The sequence below is a fragment of the Biomphalaria glabrata genome, chromosome 7 (assembly GCF_947242115.1).
Source record: "Biomphalaria glabrata chromosome 7, xgBioGlab47.1, whole genome shotgun sequence".
Taxonomy (NCBI): domain Eukaryota; kingdom Metazoa; phylum Mollusca; class Gastropoda; family Planorbidae; genus Biomphalaria; species Biomphalaria glabrata.
In genome coordinates, this window is record NC_074717.1 from 5,131,503 (window position 1) to 5,147,499 (window position 15,997).

The 15,997-nt window shown below is 36.6% G+C and overlaps 1 protein-coding gene across 1 annotated transcript in view; it reads right to left on the minus strand.

Annotated features, from left to right (window-relative positions):
* LOC106068717 (multidrug resistance-associated protein 1-like) overlaps positions 1 to 15,997 on the minus strand; it is a 70,645-nt gene that overhangs the window by 47,845 nt on the left and 6,803 nt on the right. Inside the window, exons 3-12 of the mRNA XM_056036117.1 lie at positions 15,494 to 15,673; positions 14,385 to 14,507; positions 11,522 to 11,650; positions 9,973 to 10,101; positions 9,574 to 9,635; positions 7,951 to 8,100; positions 5,906 to 6,104; positions 4,919 to 4,971; positions 2,627 to 2,807; positions 747 to 875 (exon numbers count right to left, since the gene is read on the minus strand). Coding sequence (XP_055892092.1) covers positions 747 to 875; positions 2,627 to 2,807; positions 4,919 to 4,971; positions 5,906 to 6,104; positions 7,951 to 8,100; positions 9,574 to 9,635; positions 9,973 to 10,101; positions 11,522 to 11,650; positions 14,385 to 14,507; positions 15,494 to 15,673 — 1,335 coding nt within the window. The remainder of the gene's footprint in view (positions 1 to 746; positions 876 to 2,626; positions 2,808 to 4,918; positions 4,972 to 5,905; positions 6,105 to 7,950; positions 8,101 to 9,573; positions 9,636 to 9,972; positions 10,102 to 11,521; positions 11,651 to 14,384; positions 14,508 to 15,493; positions 15,674 to 15,997) is intronic.

Consider the following 15,997-nt stretch of genomic DNA (forward strand, 5'->3'; position numbering starts at 1 on the left):
GTAACTATCTGTAGAAGTGTTGGTGTGAACATTTTTTGTCATTCATGAATTCAGAGAAAAGAATTTTTGTATATTTGGTGTTTATTTTTTCGATATTTTTAGTTACTGTTGCTTTTGTTTATTTGCTATTTGTTTATATGTGTTAGTTTGCTTTAAAGATTTTATCAACTCACTCTGCCTGTCTGTCTGTCTGGTAAAAAGTGTGTACAGGTTATTTCTCCAACACCCTTTTTCGTATCAAATTGAAACTTCGCACATTTACTTATTGGTATAAACAAGAGTCAATAATAATAATTTTTAAAAAGTAACCAATTAGACAATTATTACTAGTAATTCATTATTTTTTTAATACCAGCAAGGGAAACTAATACTTCAGTGTTCACACATATAACTAAATTTGTTGGGTTTAATCCACTTAAATATTTGTTAAAGCTATTTCTGCCCCACGTATTCTCCGATCAACTTTATACTTTAAACAATTATTTATTGTACCTAACAAAAAAAAAATGAATCGATTCACTACAATACTCAATTAGTCAATTAATTATTGATAATTAATTATTTTGTTTGATATCATAAAGGAAACAACTTGTACATTATTGATATGGTTTTTAAGGGCGGAGTTCTTCCCCTTTAGAGAAACTTTGAAAATAAAAGGATTTTTTTTTTATATTTTGCTTGTTTGTTTGTTCAAAGAAAGAGCAGAACGTGCTGTTCAAGGATTCTCAAACTAACTTGTTCTCTACCTGAAAAGGTGTGGAGACCATGAAGTACATGTAGTTGAAGACGTCTTCGATCTTCTGAGAGTCCACAGACATCAGGTTGACTATCTCCCCTGCCGTCGTCTCGTCGTTAATGTTGGTGATGGTCAGGGACTGAGGACACAAAGGTGAAGGTCAAGGGTCACTTATTACAGGCATAACAAGTGGCTGGTAAACGAAACTCTAGCTACTTCAAAGGTGAGCTAACTAATTAATGAACTCGGGTTGCTGCTATGTCAGAACACTGGCTCTGTGGTGGGTTATCTCCAATTGAAACATGAATGCAGGAAACAGAGCAACTTAAGATTGAAACGCAGAGAATTTAGCCAAACAATTTCTAAAATGTTTGTAGCCTATTAGGAGGCGCGATGGCTGAGTGGCAAAGCGCTTGGCTTTTAAACTGGGGGTCCCGGGTTTAAATTCTGGTGATGACTGGAATTTTTAGTTTCGCAATACTTGGGTGCCTCTGATTCTTCCCAGCTCTAAAGGAAACCTGATATTAGTTTGGGGAAAACGCAGTTGGTCGTTGTGCTGGCCACATGACAAACTCGTTAACCGTTTTTCACAGAAACAGATGATATTTACATCATCTGCCCTATAGATCCCAAGGTCTAAAAGGGGAAGTTATGGCTAGGACGTAAGTTATCCTCAACTCTGAAGGAACGTGGGGACAGTCGGAGAGACTCGCCCAGAACCGAGATGCCTGGAGGAAGCTGGTTTGTGGCCTATGCCCTGGAAGGGACAACTGGCAGAGATGAGATGAAGGAACATTTTTAAACCAAACAAACTAACACCAAAAATGACACTTTGTGCTCAGATCTCGTTTTTAGCGGCCCCCAAAAAAGGGAAAAAACGCTATTAGTTTTGTGTAGGCCGTCCGTCCCGTTTAGATCTCGTAAATTATAAAAGATAGAAGAATCAGACATCATAATATTTTAGACCATTCAAAGTTCTGATGCAACGGCTACTTTTTTCTTTTCTGAAAGCGAAAAATCTAATTTTTAAAATCACTTATGCAAGCACCACTACATTTACAAAAAAATGTTTACTTTTTTTTTAAGAGAAAAAATCTATTTAGTATGCATATAAGTGGAACATAATTTAAAACAACAATTAATAAGTAATTTTTCATATTATCGCGTGAACTGCAGCTCTGCACTATACTAATAAAACACTTACTAAAGGAATTATTTTTTTTTTACGGAAATGTTTTTTTTAAGGATTTGAATAAAAGATTGACCCTTTTCAAAACAATTAGGTCAGTTAGATAATCATTATAAGACATCAGTTAGGCCAGGTTCACATCTAACTTCACCTTCACTTTCACCTATCCCTGCTGGACCGTTGGGGCACCACACAAGATCTGTCAACCTTCTTTCTCCATTCTTCTCTGTCATTTTTCTTTCATAAAATTTCATTCTGATATTATTCCTGAAAATATTGAAACCTGCCTTTTTATCTGCCTGGGTGGACTCTGGGACTGTTTTTGAGCTTGTGTTTTCACTTAAACTGTCTTTGTAACCTTGTTGTTGTTTTTTTGTGTTTTTTTTGTTTTGCTCTCTCTCTCATTCTCCTTGGTTGTTGTCTTGTAAAAATTAATAAATCCAAAAGATTGGTTGACGCACTTAGGGAGAAATAGGGACAAACACACACACTGACACACACACACTGACATACACACACTGACACACACACTGACACACACACACTGACACACACACACTGACACACACACTGACACACACACACACACACTGACACACACACACACACACACTGACACACACACACTGACACACACACACGCAATGCATATAAACAATGAGAATATAACACCTTAGATCATTGTGCTATCAAAGAGTTACCTTTTTATATATAGCGGATATGAGAGCGGCCTTGACTCTCATGCCCAGGCGTCGCAGGGCCAGGAGAGCCTGGTTGGAGCCAAGGGAGACAATAAACTGGACGACAAAGTAACCACCGGCCAGGACATAACCCTTCCAGACTTGCTCCGCATCTTTCATGGCGACATAGCTAAGCAGCGCTCTGTTTGAATAGAGATATATGTGTGTGTGTGAGAGGTTAAAGGTCAAAGGTTGAAATTGGGGAAAAAAAAAAAAAAAAAGAACAAAACGAGATAGTAATCGATTACTATTATGCCGTCTGCATGTCTGATAACCGACTTCCTGTCACAGATTATGTGTGCGAGCTTGTGATGTAACCAGGCAAGGCCGGCTTTAGGCCACTGCAACTTATGCGGCTGCAATGGGCCCCGCACTTTCATAGGCCCCGTGCTAATTCTAGGTGTAAATTATTGAAGTAAGGCTTTCTACTTTATATATAATAACAGGGTTTCCGCGGCCCCCTTATATATATTCAGGGACCTCCTGGAAATCTGAAATTAAAATATACGAAAAAAATCCTGGAAATCTCCTGAAATTATTAAAATCTCATGAAAACTCATAAAAATCTCCTGAAAAATTGACAAAATTGTCATTTTGAGGTGCCAATCCCACGCCTGATAAAAAAATGACAATGTGGGCTTTCATTTAATAAAAATTTATAGCAAAGACGAATGTATTTTCTAATACAAAATCTTAATTTTGATATTATGCTTATTCCTACCCAGACTGGGTACCCGTTTTGCATAGAACCCCTCAATTGTTAGGATCGGCCCTGCAACCAGGGATAAAATTATGATAGATTAGTTCGAATTAGCCAAGTAGCATCTGATGTAATCACGAGTAAGTTCATCGTAGTAGAGGTCATATATATATATATATATATATATATATATATATCTTATAATGGAGTTCAGGTTGTAGTGACGAACGAGAGACCAGAGACAGAAAGACGTGTAGATTTCAGAATAACTTGTTCTTTTGTTTCAATGGTTCAATATACGTCTGTATTTCTACGCACATCTACAGTAAAGTTGAATCTGTGTATATTTCTCAATAAAAGCTGTTTTCATTTTTTTTTGTTGACAAAGAAATGTGTTTATGTCTTATTCAAGTTCTGCATTCAGAAATTAATACGCCAGCAACGGTTTGGGTCGACTGTCTGGAACTACAATCCAATAACCGTTCATTAACACTTCCTCCGCGACTTTTATGGGGAGCTGTGCAAGGGAAGGCGTTATCACATGTATCAACACAAGAGATTCCCTTAAAACTGGGAAATACTAGCCAGTGATCGCATTTTCGTGGTAAGTAGCCATCAGTGTCTATGTTTCAGGTTACAAGGCAAAGAGCCTAAAAAAAAATTAACTTTGTGCAAAGCAGGTAACAGACCCAACCTACCTAGGCCCTGAGTGTGACTGACTTTTGAATTTTCAAAGCAAATATAGGACTTCACAGTCATCTATGTGCTCATCATTGATCATTTAGGGAGGAGCTTAATATAATTATTCAATTAAGAAATGGAGTAAAGGGGCGTGGTTTAAAGCTTTGGTACTCTTTTCATTGAAAAACTAAATTATTAAATCAAAGAGTTCAACCTATGAGTTAAATCAGAATTAAATCAAATAATTGAACCAAAGAGTTGAATCAAAGTCTTCTGTTTCGATTCATTATACTTTTGGACGTTAATAAATGAAGATAATTATGAAGTTATTCCCTTTCTCAAAACTTTTTTTAAGACGGCCAGGGATGGAATCTGACAGAGTTTGAATTTGATACTTTCGTGACTACAGTTTGATGAACAACCAAACTACCACAGATACTTGGGTCCGGGAAATAGAGCTATTTTAGGACACTTTTTAATAATAATAAAGATAAAAAGAAAAAAAAACGCTACCATTATTGACATAGCCGTACCACTGTCTCATAATTTAAGAAAAACTGAATTGGAAAAACAAGAAAATATGGGAACCTAGGCTTGGAGATTAAGCGTTTATGGAAGTTATCTAAAATGTTATATCAATCAAGGGGATAATAACAACTGGCCTCACAGATACCTTCGAGGCCCCTAAAATTCCTAGAACATTCTCGTTGCCTGTCAGAGGGCGGTACAGAGGATTCCTCAATGGAAACTGATAAATGGACTACGATGAATTTTGTTTCTCTTTAACGAAACTCGACCCTGGCAGCGCCAGAGAATGAATACTCGTTCGTTTCTAACATAATAATACTAAAAATAATAATAATAACACTTACTCTGTGATTTTCGGTGTTGCGAAGGGAAGTAAATCCATTAGTGTTTTCACAATCTGAAAAGGAGGTTTAAATTTTTGTATCTCCCTTATATAAAGAAACTCATATTTAAAAGATGTCACTCTCTTGCAGAAAAAAAAAACGCAAACAAATTGCAAATAACATTGAAAAAATACGACAGAAGTCTGAGGACAGCATTATTTCCCTTGTTTGTTTATAGAAGATAGAGAAAAGCTCGCTGAGATGTGGAAAATTCCGAAATCCAAGCTATCAGCTGAAGAAAGCCCAACAGAAGAGCATTGACAGTAAGCTTGAGGAGCACAGAAAGACTGAGAAATACGAATACACGTCAAAGCAGCGAGAAGGTAGAAATTTCGGTGGCTGAAAACAAAATTAAAAAATATCTGAAAATATTTGGAAGAGGCAGAGTTAGAGAGAGAGTCAGGGAGTGAGAAATAGAGAGAAAGTAAGAGAGCGAAAAGGTATATGAGGAAATACGAAAGAGCAAGAAATATAGGAACAGTGAAAAGAGAGATTGATAAAGAAAAAGAAGAAGAGATGGAGGATATTTCAAACAAAGTTATTAAAAAGTTAACATCTTTTCCAAACATATTGAGATACCATGCCGTACGACTGGGATTTACAATTGATATCTTCATTTTAATTTTTTTTTTCTAGTTGAAGAGCTCGTACATTCAATCGATCATGTCTGGATCTAGTATTTCAGGATTCTTGAGGCGCCTCTGAGTCCACTCTAATGGGTACCCAGCATTGGTTGAGGAAAAGTAAAGGTAGTTGGCCCTTTTGCTGGCCACATGAGACCTTTGCTAACCGTGGGCCAAAGAAACAGACCTTTACATCATCTGCCCTATAGACCGCATGGTCTTAAAGGGGAACTTCACTTTTTTTTTTTACTTTACAGTTTTTGAAAAACTATAGCGTCATCAGAGCCTCTGTAAATTTATCATGAGATAAATCATAATTTCTAACCTGGGCAGCTAACATAACAGGCCCGTAGACTTTCACCAGAACACGAAGTAAAGAGGGAGACTTGAACGGCGATTTCGGCGCGCGAGCATCTTTCATCTTTTTGTCGTCTGCTTTGCTAGATTTCTCCTTGATGAGTGGAGTCTTCTCATTGGTTGGTTTCGTAGGCTTAAACTTTTGAGCTTGTTGCCTCCAATCAGGGCTGTAACAAAAAAAAAAACATGTTCAAGTTAGTAGCAGCTTATTTCATTGGGTGTTATTATTAGACATTGCATAATAAATGGCAGTAAAGTTGTATTTCCTATTAAGATCTTATGGTCATATGGAGCTCACATGTATATATGACCTGCATTTATTGAAGGTTTACTTTTCTTTAATCAAACCAAGCTTTTGGCACACACCAGAAACAGAAAGAAGGGTGAAAATGTTGCGGTGTCTGGTGATTACATTATTAAAACATTATAGAATGACTGTTTTATACAAAGGAGGGTTATGAACCTTGCTGGGGGGGGGGGGGGGGGTAAAAGTCCAAATACTCGTTAAATACATTTTTAAAAGGAGACGCGGTGGCTGAGCGGTAAAGCTCTTTGCTTCCGAACCGGGGACCGGAGTTCGAATCCAGCTCTAATGGGTACCTGACATTAATTGGGGAAAAGCAAAGGCGGTTGTTCGTTGTGCTGGCCACATGACACCCTCGTTAACCGTGGGCCACAGAAACAGATGACTTTCCATCATCTGCCATATAGACCGCAAGGTCTGAAAAGGGAACTTTACCTACTTTTACGTTTTTCAAAAAGTTATCTTAGCCTCTTCTTTGAGGAAATTCGTTTTTCGCGTATGGTCCTGGAACGCATCCCCGAGAAAAAAACGAGGGATCACTAAAGAGCTCAGATTAAATATCCTACAAGGACTTTACTATAAATCTTGACATAAATCATTGTACAAACAATGACATCCATATACTAAGCATATAACTCTTAAAAGAACACATATAATAGAAATAAATCAGAGCTGAATGGTGGGTAATGGTCAGAACCAAAGATTCTCAAGTATGTACACCTTCATTGTTTTTACCCTAAAAGTACGAAACAAGAAAAAACAGATATGCTTTTAAAAAATTTAAGTTAACTCTTTCTCTCCGTAATTATTTACCACATTCTGGTGGAATCAATGTTGGTATCGTCAGTTAGGAGAGAAAGTGTTAAATTGTATCAATTGCTTTGAATCAGTCATGTCATTGAATATGGAATAGATCTAGACTAACAATAAAAAATCTGTGCGATTATAAATATTTCTACCAATGGACCTCATTCACCAATCGTAAACAAACAACATTTTGCCACGTGGTTCTCTATCTCTTTTATACAAATTACGCAATCCATAAAGGTTGTCACGTGATACGTAATTTTCACTGTTTTATCAATATTATCACCTGGCTAAATGTTGTTTGTTTACGATTGGCGAATGAGGTCCATTATTTTTGTTTAGTGCTATTTCATGCTTTTAGCTTTCTCAGTGCGCTATGATCCTATCACTTGTCTGGGCCAGTTGGGAAAAGAATGGTGGGAGGTGGGAAAGAAGGGTGCATGTTACTGTGATCGCTTTTTAATTGCATTAAAAAGATGGGACGGCTAGAATCCATTCTCAGGGCTCAAGCTTCCTTAAGGGGACTAATTCAACTTATACCACATCTCTCAAGTTCGATTTCTTTCCCTTGTTTTATACCATACAAAATAAGTATTAATTACCAAGTGTTAATTAACAAAAATGTTTTTATTGATATTTGTTTCGTCAGGTACAAGAAATGATTGCGCAAAATTTCAACTTGGATATGAGAGAAATAACGTGTACAAAACTTCTACCTGACAGACAAACAGACAGGCAGAGTGAGTTGATATAAGCTTTGTTTTTTTTTTTAAATCAGAGATCAATGGTGGACAATTACCCGAACCAATGATCCTCCTATGTGTTCATTTTTACCGTTTCTAGCTAAAAATACGAAAAAAAAAAAAAAAAACAATCTAGTTAAACAAAGATGTATTAGACACCTTATTTTCTTGTTGAAGGCCTCTACTCTCGCTTGCTCTGCTTCCCAGGCCTTCTCAAACGGCGGGATAACAACGGAACAAGTGTCTTCCGGTGCCAGGTCGTAGATGTCCTCTTCTGCCAGAGTCTTCTTGTATCCTCGGATGATTAGACTGTGTACCAGCAGACGTAAAAATTAGCATTCTTTACTAAAACATACAAGGACTATCACATCTATTGCTGCCTAACAGTAACAGTGAGACGAAGGACTTTACAATTACACAATGACCTTTAACACAAAGCATAGAAATAAAACAAACAAAACATGAAACAAGAAAAACTTTTATTAAAAGAAAAAAAAAAAAAAAAGGATGGTCTAAGGGGAAGAACTGTACATTTATAGCCAAATTTATCAGTACCAAAAGATTTATTTCCCTTAATAAATATCAAAAATATTAATTAAATACAAATTATTAATAAATTAATTGGTTTGTTTTTTTTTCTTCGCTGATTCATGCTTTGTTAGGGATAATGACTAATTTTTTAAAGTTTCAATTTCATCCGAGAACAGAAAGTGGGAAAAGGAACGGGTACTGTAACTGCACTGAGTGGCATGATAGATGCTTTGTACAAATATGGACTCGATCCACAACAATGTGGTTCCCCCTGGTCTAGCGGTAGGTGCTTCAGACAGTTGTAACACTGGTCTTGAGCTCAAATCCTGCCATCCTGCAGGGCAGGGGTCGGCAACCTTTTGAGTCGGAAGAGCCAAAAATTACAATTTACCAAATTTCAACGTTTCTAAAGAGCCACAAGATTTTTTTTTCTTCCGAACATTTCGTTAAGAATTTTTTAAACTGACGTCTGGTAGAGTGCTTTTAACTAGAGGCTGTTAGAAATCTTGATTAACAAATTCATGACCTCAACTATTTCGTCCAGAAATGTTTGGACACAAAGTGCTACTTGGTCTAGTATGCAGTGAAACGTAAAAATTTCATGATTTAATTTTGCGCCAAAGAATCGTAGTTGCCCCTTTAATTTTCCTGTCATACTTCTGGCTCCATCAGTTGCTATTGAAACGATTTATTTATATCGATTTTATTGTCTTCAATGTATTGTCGCACGACCTTAGCTCTATCTTTTCCTCTGGTTTGTCACGAGAGCAGTAGCAATCCTAGAAGTTCTTCTTTTGGAACTTTGAAGACATATACCTGATAAAAAGGCCAACTTGCGCTGTGTCTTTTATGTCTTAAGACTCATCTATATTAAGGGATAAGGCAGAAGAAAATTGAATATCTTCCACCTGCAAATGTGTTACATTTCAAGACATGGAGAGGGGTGCGCTGAAAAGCGAGTACAAGTGGCTATGAGTTCAAATCGAATCAGAACATTTTTAAAGTTTTTTTTTAATAAAATAATTAATATTTGCGCATGGGACTAAAGAGCCGCAGCTTAACATCCAAAGAGCCGCATGTGGCTCGCTAGCCGCAGGTTGCCGACCCCTGGACTAGGGTGTAGCAGTCTGAAGTTCTTACAGTCTTATACCGTGAGGCTCTACACTTACGAGACAAGAGACAGTATCCATGACAAGTCAGGGGACACCACCAACTAAGACTATGGACACATTAACAAAACAAATTACAGACCTGTTAAGCCAGCCGAAGGAGAGCTGGTTTGGAAATGATGCATTCACTTCTGGACTTGGATTCTAAAGGAAAAAAAGCAATTAAAATTTAGAAATGCTTTCTACCAGACTTTAATTGTTATTTTAACGATACAAAATGACAAAATATAACGCTTAATTATTTTTCTTGTAATTTTCTTTAATTCCTATGAGGAATCGAAAAACTAGAAGCGATCTAGTGATTTCATTACTGTTTTTTATAGAATCTTCTAACAAACGAAGACAATACAGGCAAAGCAATGATCATTTCATTTCAGTTTAAAATCTTGTTGGATTTTCAAAGGTCTGTCTTGTATATTTTGATCGATGTCATGGTGCCCTACTTACTGTGCTCTCTGACAGTTCAATGTGATCTACTTACTGTGTTCTGTGAAAGGTCAAGGTAGTTTCCAGACCTTTTCTCTACCACGGATGTCAAGATGACTTGCAGCGTGAGAACCCCGAAGTAGACGTAGAAGATGATAAAACTGAACTCATCCGTTTCGTGGAGCTGAAACCGATAAGGGCAAGGTCAAAGAAAGAGTGTCTTAAACAGACATAGCTTTTTTTACATTTGACTAGAGTAACACCTTTAGTAGAATCACTAAATTTAGAAAGCCTTCAGGATAGAAGACTTCAAAGTAAAGTAGCAATCATACATAAAACACTGAACCATAATCTTCAAATACAAAAACAAAATTTAATAAAATACTCTGAAAGACACAAAGATAAAGGTATATTCCTCGTCCCATATGCTAGGGTAAATTTGTACAAATGCTCTTTCTTCCCTAGTGCTATTAGAGCATGGAATGGGTTGCCTGAGACGGCCAGGAAAACCAGTGACTTGGCAAAATTCAAGTCATTGGTTAACAAGTATGACTAAATGCATGACGCGTAGGACGTGATTATTTTCTTTTTGAAGAAACGTCTGTATTATATAAGATAAGATAAGATAAGATGTCTGTTATGGAATGTATATGCGTGTTTCTGGTGTATGAGGAAAGGAGGGCAGATGTTTTTGGTTATGTAGGCTGGAGAGTTGCTGATGTAACAGTGAGCTGGTCTGTCGTAATTTACGTCAATAAATACTGGTGTGAAAGCTGAAGAGAGGGGAGACTAGCAAGGGACGTGAGACATAAAAGAGTTGCATTTCTTAGAAAGTTGTATTTTGGTTAAATTATTTCTTTTCTATTTCTACACACATCTATCTACCTTCAAGTGCAATCTGCGATATTTATACATAAATGTTGTATTGAGTTATTTATATTCAGATAAACAGAAGCTTGTTCGTGTTTAGTTCAAATTCTACATTAAGAATTTAAAACATTGACACCGAAGGACGCCTCCCCACACTGTTGATTAGGTATAAATAGTATCTACAAATGCTATTACCAATCATAGATCACACTACGTGTACATGCGTGTAAGAGCAAGGATCTACTTTTTGATGCGTAAGAATAATGGAATTGACATAAAGGACGAACATGTCTGTGTAAACATAATATATTTATAAAAGCATTGAGGCATTATGCCGCACAGCAAGCGCCAAAAAAGACAGAAAAAGTACTCCCCCCCCCCCAAACCAAACACTGAACTGGCTAGATTCAATTAAATTGTTTTATTCCTACCATGCACATCCCTGTTGAGATTTTTCGCCCCTTTTGTTCTCTCTCTCTCTCGCTTCCCTTTCTTTTCTCTTCTGACTCTCTCTCTTTAACTAAAGTCTTTATTAAAAGATGTCTCTCATCCTCTTTTAAATTTCTCTCCTCTCTCCCTTCCTCTCTCTCTTTCTCTCTTTCTCTCTTTCTCTTTCTCTCTTTCTCTCTCACTATCTCTTTCTTTCTATCTTTTCCTTTCTCTCTTGCTCATTTAGCTTTCATGAAAGATGTCATACAGATGTCACTAGCGATGTCAATGACAAGTCTACTCACGTGTTCAATGATGTAGCTATAGAATGGCACAATGGCTACAATCAGCATGATTGTCCAGTAAGTCCATAACACTGGCGATGTGGTCACTCCCTTCCGGTGTTCCAGGCGTATCAATATCAACGATATCAGCTGGACCAAGAAATAGGTATAGATTAGTACATTGAAATGTCCACAGTCTCATTTATCAACAATGACCATTATGTAATGTGTTAGCAATAGCAAAGTACTTTTGTATACTATGCGATATTATAAAGTACTTTAATATACTATACGATATTATAAAGTACTTTTGTATACTATACGATATTATAAAGTACTTTTGTACACTATACGATATTATAAAGTACTTTTTGTACACTATACGGTATTATAAAGTACTTTTGTACACTATACGATATTATAAAGTACTTTTTGTACACTATACGGTATTATAAAGTACTTTTGTACACTATACGATATTATAAAGTACTTTTGTACACCATACGGTATTATAAAGAACTTTTGTACACTATACGATATTGTAGTGCTTCATAAAGCACTAAGGGTCTGTATTTAATGTATTCATTAATAAGCACTACATAGTATACTAGCTAACAAGACCACTAGTTAATCCTATACTCTTAAGGGAGCAATTCTTGTATGTATGTATGTATGTATGTATATATATTTATATTTATATATATATATAAATTTTATTTCGAAAACGGCTCTAACGATTTTTTTTAAAAGTTCACGGTATGTGCATAATAGTGAGAAAAAAATTCTCAACTCATTGGCCACATCGGGAAAACTCGAGGTCGACCGTTATATCGGTTTGAAAATGCCTCATTATCGAAAAATTAATTTTGGCTAGAATGTTTTATGAATGAAAATTTTCCATGACGTAAACGGGAAAAACGCTGCTTACGTAACTAGGCTTATCGCAGTACACTAAAATATTTCTTTGCAAACAAGAACAAGTTTTAAAGAACCATTAGACCTAATTAAACATTTGCGCACCATCTTACTGTAGATTGATTTATTATAGAACTATGAAAGAAAAGTAATGAAATTAAATGTGCCGATGTATGATTAGTTATTGTGTTTTAAGTGCTTAATAAATTGTTTACTCTTTAATTGCGTAGAGTGGTGTAGATACCTTTTACATTGTTGTTTATTTTGCTGGTGACCTCCAGCTGTCTCGTCCTAAAGCCGCATGCAACCAGGTGCTCTCTTCTATGTCAGCTAAGGCAAGTTGGCGCCTAAACTGGTCTTTTAAGCGTTACGGTGTTACGTCGACCACTTTTTAGCTCACCAAAAAAGACTGCCTTTGGCATGCGTTCGTCTGAGATTCGTCTCCCATACAGGATACTGCTCTGTCCAGCGTAACTGTCGGACTTAAAGAATTCCATCTATACAAAGGACGCGGATACACATTTGAGACCAAAATAAAATCTGCTGCCGAGGACAGACGCAGACGCTAAAAGAAAATCTTAATCGATCAACGCGGACAATGGTTATGCTTGCCCTGTATGTGGCAAAATATGTAGGTCACAGCTGCAATCCTCATTAATTTTCGGACTCGAAGACAAGCCTTATTATTATTATTATTTTGCTGGTGAATTATTACCATGTGTTCATGCTTCGGTGTCTACTGTCCTGTACCAAAACAAAGGAAATGGTCATAACACAGCTTCTCTGCGCCTTACTTGCGAACTTCTTATAGTCCCACAGTCAGGCTGGGCAGGGCACGTATCCCGTATGGGGGACGAACATATTTTTCGGCGTAACAGAGGTGCCCCACGGAAACGTTTCTTTAGAAAACTAATGCAATGATTTAAGCCTATTAAGAAAAAATTTGCCATTTTACTTTGTCACAAAGTGCCTATTTTACCCTATAACGTAGAGATTTGCGCCACTTGATGTTTCGTACTAAAGCCATAATGAATGTATACTAATTCCATAATTAAATGTCTGAACGTAACCATCTGAGAAGTAACACTGCAAAGACTTTCTTCCAAGCCAATAATAGTAGGCCTACAATAGTTTTACGCAAAAGATGGATTGTAAAACTATAAGACGGATGTGAGATGTGGTTGGTCTAGACTATAGGAGGACTTAAGAGACTTTATATTTAATCGCCATGTGCAATTACATTTAGAACTAACAGAACACTAAAGCAACTCTTCAGATTAGTAGTCTTTATCTGATCGTTCATTTTCGTAATTACAACAATAGCCCAATAGTTTTACGCGAAAGAAGCAATGTAAAACGTTAAGACGTGAGCTGTGGTTTTCTATAGGCCTACTGTTGGGGGGACTTTCTATTCAAATCGCCATGTACTATTACATTGAGAACTGACAGAACGAAAAAGCTTTACCCATCGTTCATTTTCGTAATTACAACAATATTCCCAAAATGACTTCGGGTATATATCCTTCCTTCACAAATTATTCATCCGAGCGAGGCTCGGTCACCTGATATTTTATTAAATACGACCATTGTGTGATACTTTGTAAAATCAGAAAGGGAGGTAATCATTTTGCAAAGAAAACAATCCACGAATAGAACAGGCCATAGACTGTAAAGACAGAATGTGGGTTATAATGAGAAAGAGATTCAATTAACAGAAAAGATTAAGAAGTGATCGAAAGAGATAAAAGATAAAGACATTTGAGAATTGAAACAAAGCAAAAAATTAACAAAAGAGGACAAAGTCATGGAGCACAGAATAAAGACTGACAGACAGACGGACAGATAGATAGATAGATAGATAGATAGATAGATAGATAGATATAGATAGATAGATAGATAGATAGATAGATAGATAGATAGATAGATAGATAGTCTAAGCTAGACACGTAGATCTATTCTGTCTACTTACAAAGCATGCCGCCTTCAGCCCTTCAGAGACATACAGCACATCGGGAATGGAACTCTGGTCATCAGCTGTACCTTTGACAATCAGAATGGACACAGAGATAGCCAGTAACACGACGGAGCATAACTGAAATCAAAGGTATTGAAATTTTAGATACACCATCAACATGGCTTTTGTCAGTGGTTGACCAACTACGACCCGCGGGCCAACTACAGCCCCAGTGAAAATTTAAATCCGTCAAGTTATAAATATTGTAAAACAAATTGCTCTCTCTCTCTATGTAAAAATTCAAATTTCTTTTACGACCTGAAATCTGTCTCATGAAAATAAAGAAATGTAAGAACAAAAAATCTACTTATAGACGATATCTGGGACCAGCTTAAAGATTTCAAACAACTTTTGCTGCCAATGAGCTAGCTCTAAAAAAAAAAAAGATTTCTCTCATTTTCGCGAGATTAAATTGACTAAGTTGTTTTTAAGGAACTCTTGTTCAAGAATCTCAAATCTCATGCAAATGGATTGTAAGCATTGTTGGGAACTTCTTTTATTTATAAGCAGTCTTTTTCAGCAATACTGACAAATGAGCTCATCAATTAAATCATAACAAGCAAAATAAAAAATATTATTTTTTAAAAATATCTATGGGAAAGAACTGCTAATTGCTGCCATTTATATGAAAATGGCAGGGACTTAACTCCCTTTCTGCTATTTCCAACAAAACTAAATAATTAGTACTAATAGATTGACTAATTGGTTAATTTTTGGATTGATATGTATACTAACATCGAGTATGAATAATTATGCTAATTTTTTACTTGATTCGACAATATATGTATGTGTGTGTGAGTGTACAATTTTATGGATGGCTGACTAGTCGTGCGGTTTGCGCGCTGGACTGTCGTTTGGATTTATCGATGGTCCCGGGTTCAAACCCTGCCCGCTCCCATCCCCCGTCGTCCTGCGGGAGGTTTGGACTAGGAAGTAAACTCTGAAGGAACATCCGAAACATGTCAAACATTTTTACAAACACAATTTTCTATTTTTGTAAAATCCCAAAGAGGATCACCATGGTCTGCTCAGGTCTCATCTAAGGTCCACTTAGGTCAACTTACCATCTTTAAAACATGCAAGCCGGACAGCTTCAGAGGTGGATACTCGTCGTATCTGAGGAGGTAAATCAGGTACAGGGGCGTCGCAGCGATGAACAGCAAGCAGGGTATCCAGGTGATGGCCACGTGACGGAAACATTCTGTGAAATGTGGGTAGGTGTCGTCGAAGAGGAGAGATTCATTCTGCGAAGGGAAATAATTTGTAAAGAGTGCTTTATTTTTTTCAAGTGAAACTCTCTATAACAGCTTAGGAGTCTTTAACATCATGATAGTGTATAGCAGTTCTTGAGTCTATAACATCCAATGTTTATAACATCCAGATCTATAACAACCAGTGTCTATAACATAAGATGTCTATAACATCCAATGTCTATAACATCCAATGTCTATAACATCCAATGTCTATAACAACCAGTGTCTATAACATAAGATGTCTATAACATCCAATGTCTATAACATCCAATGTCTATAACATCCAATGTCTATAACATCCAGATCTATAACAAC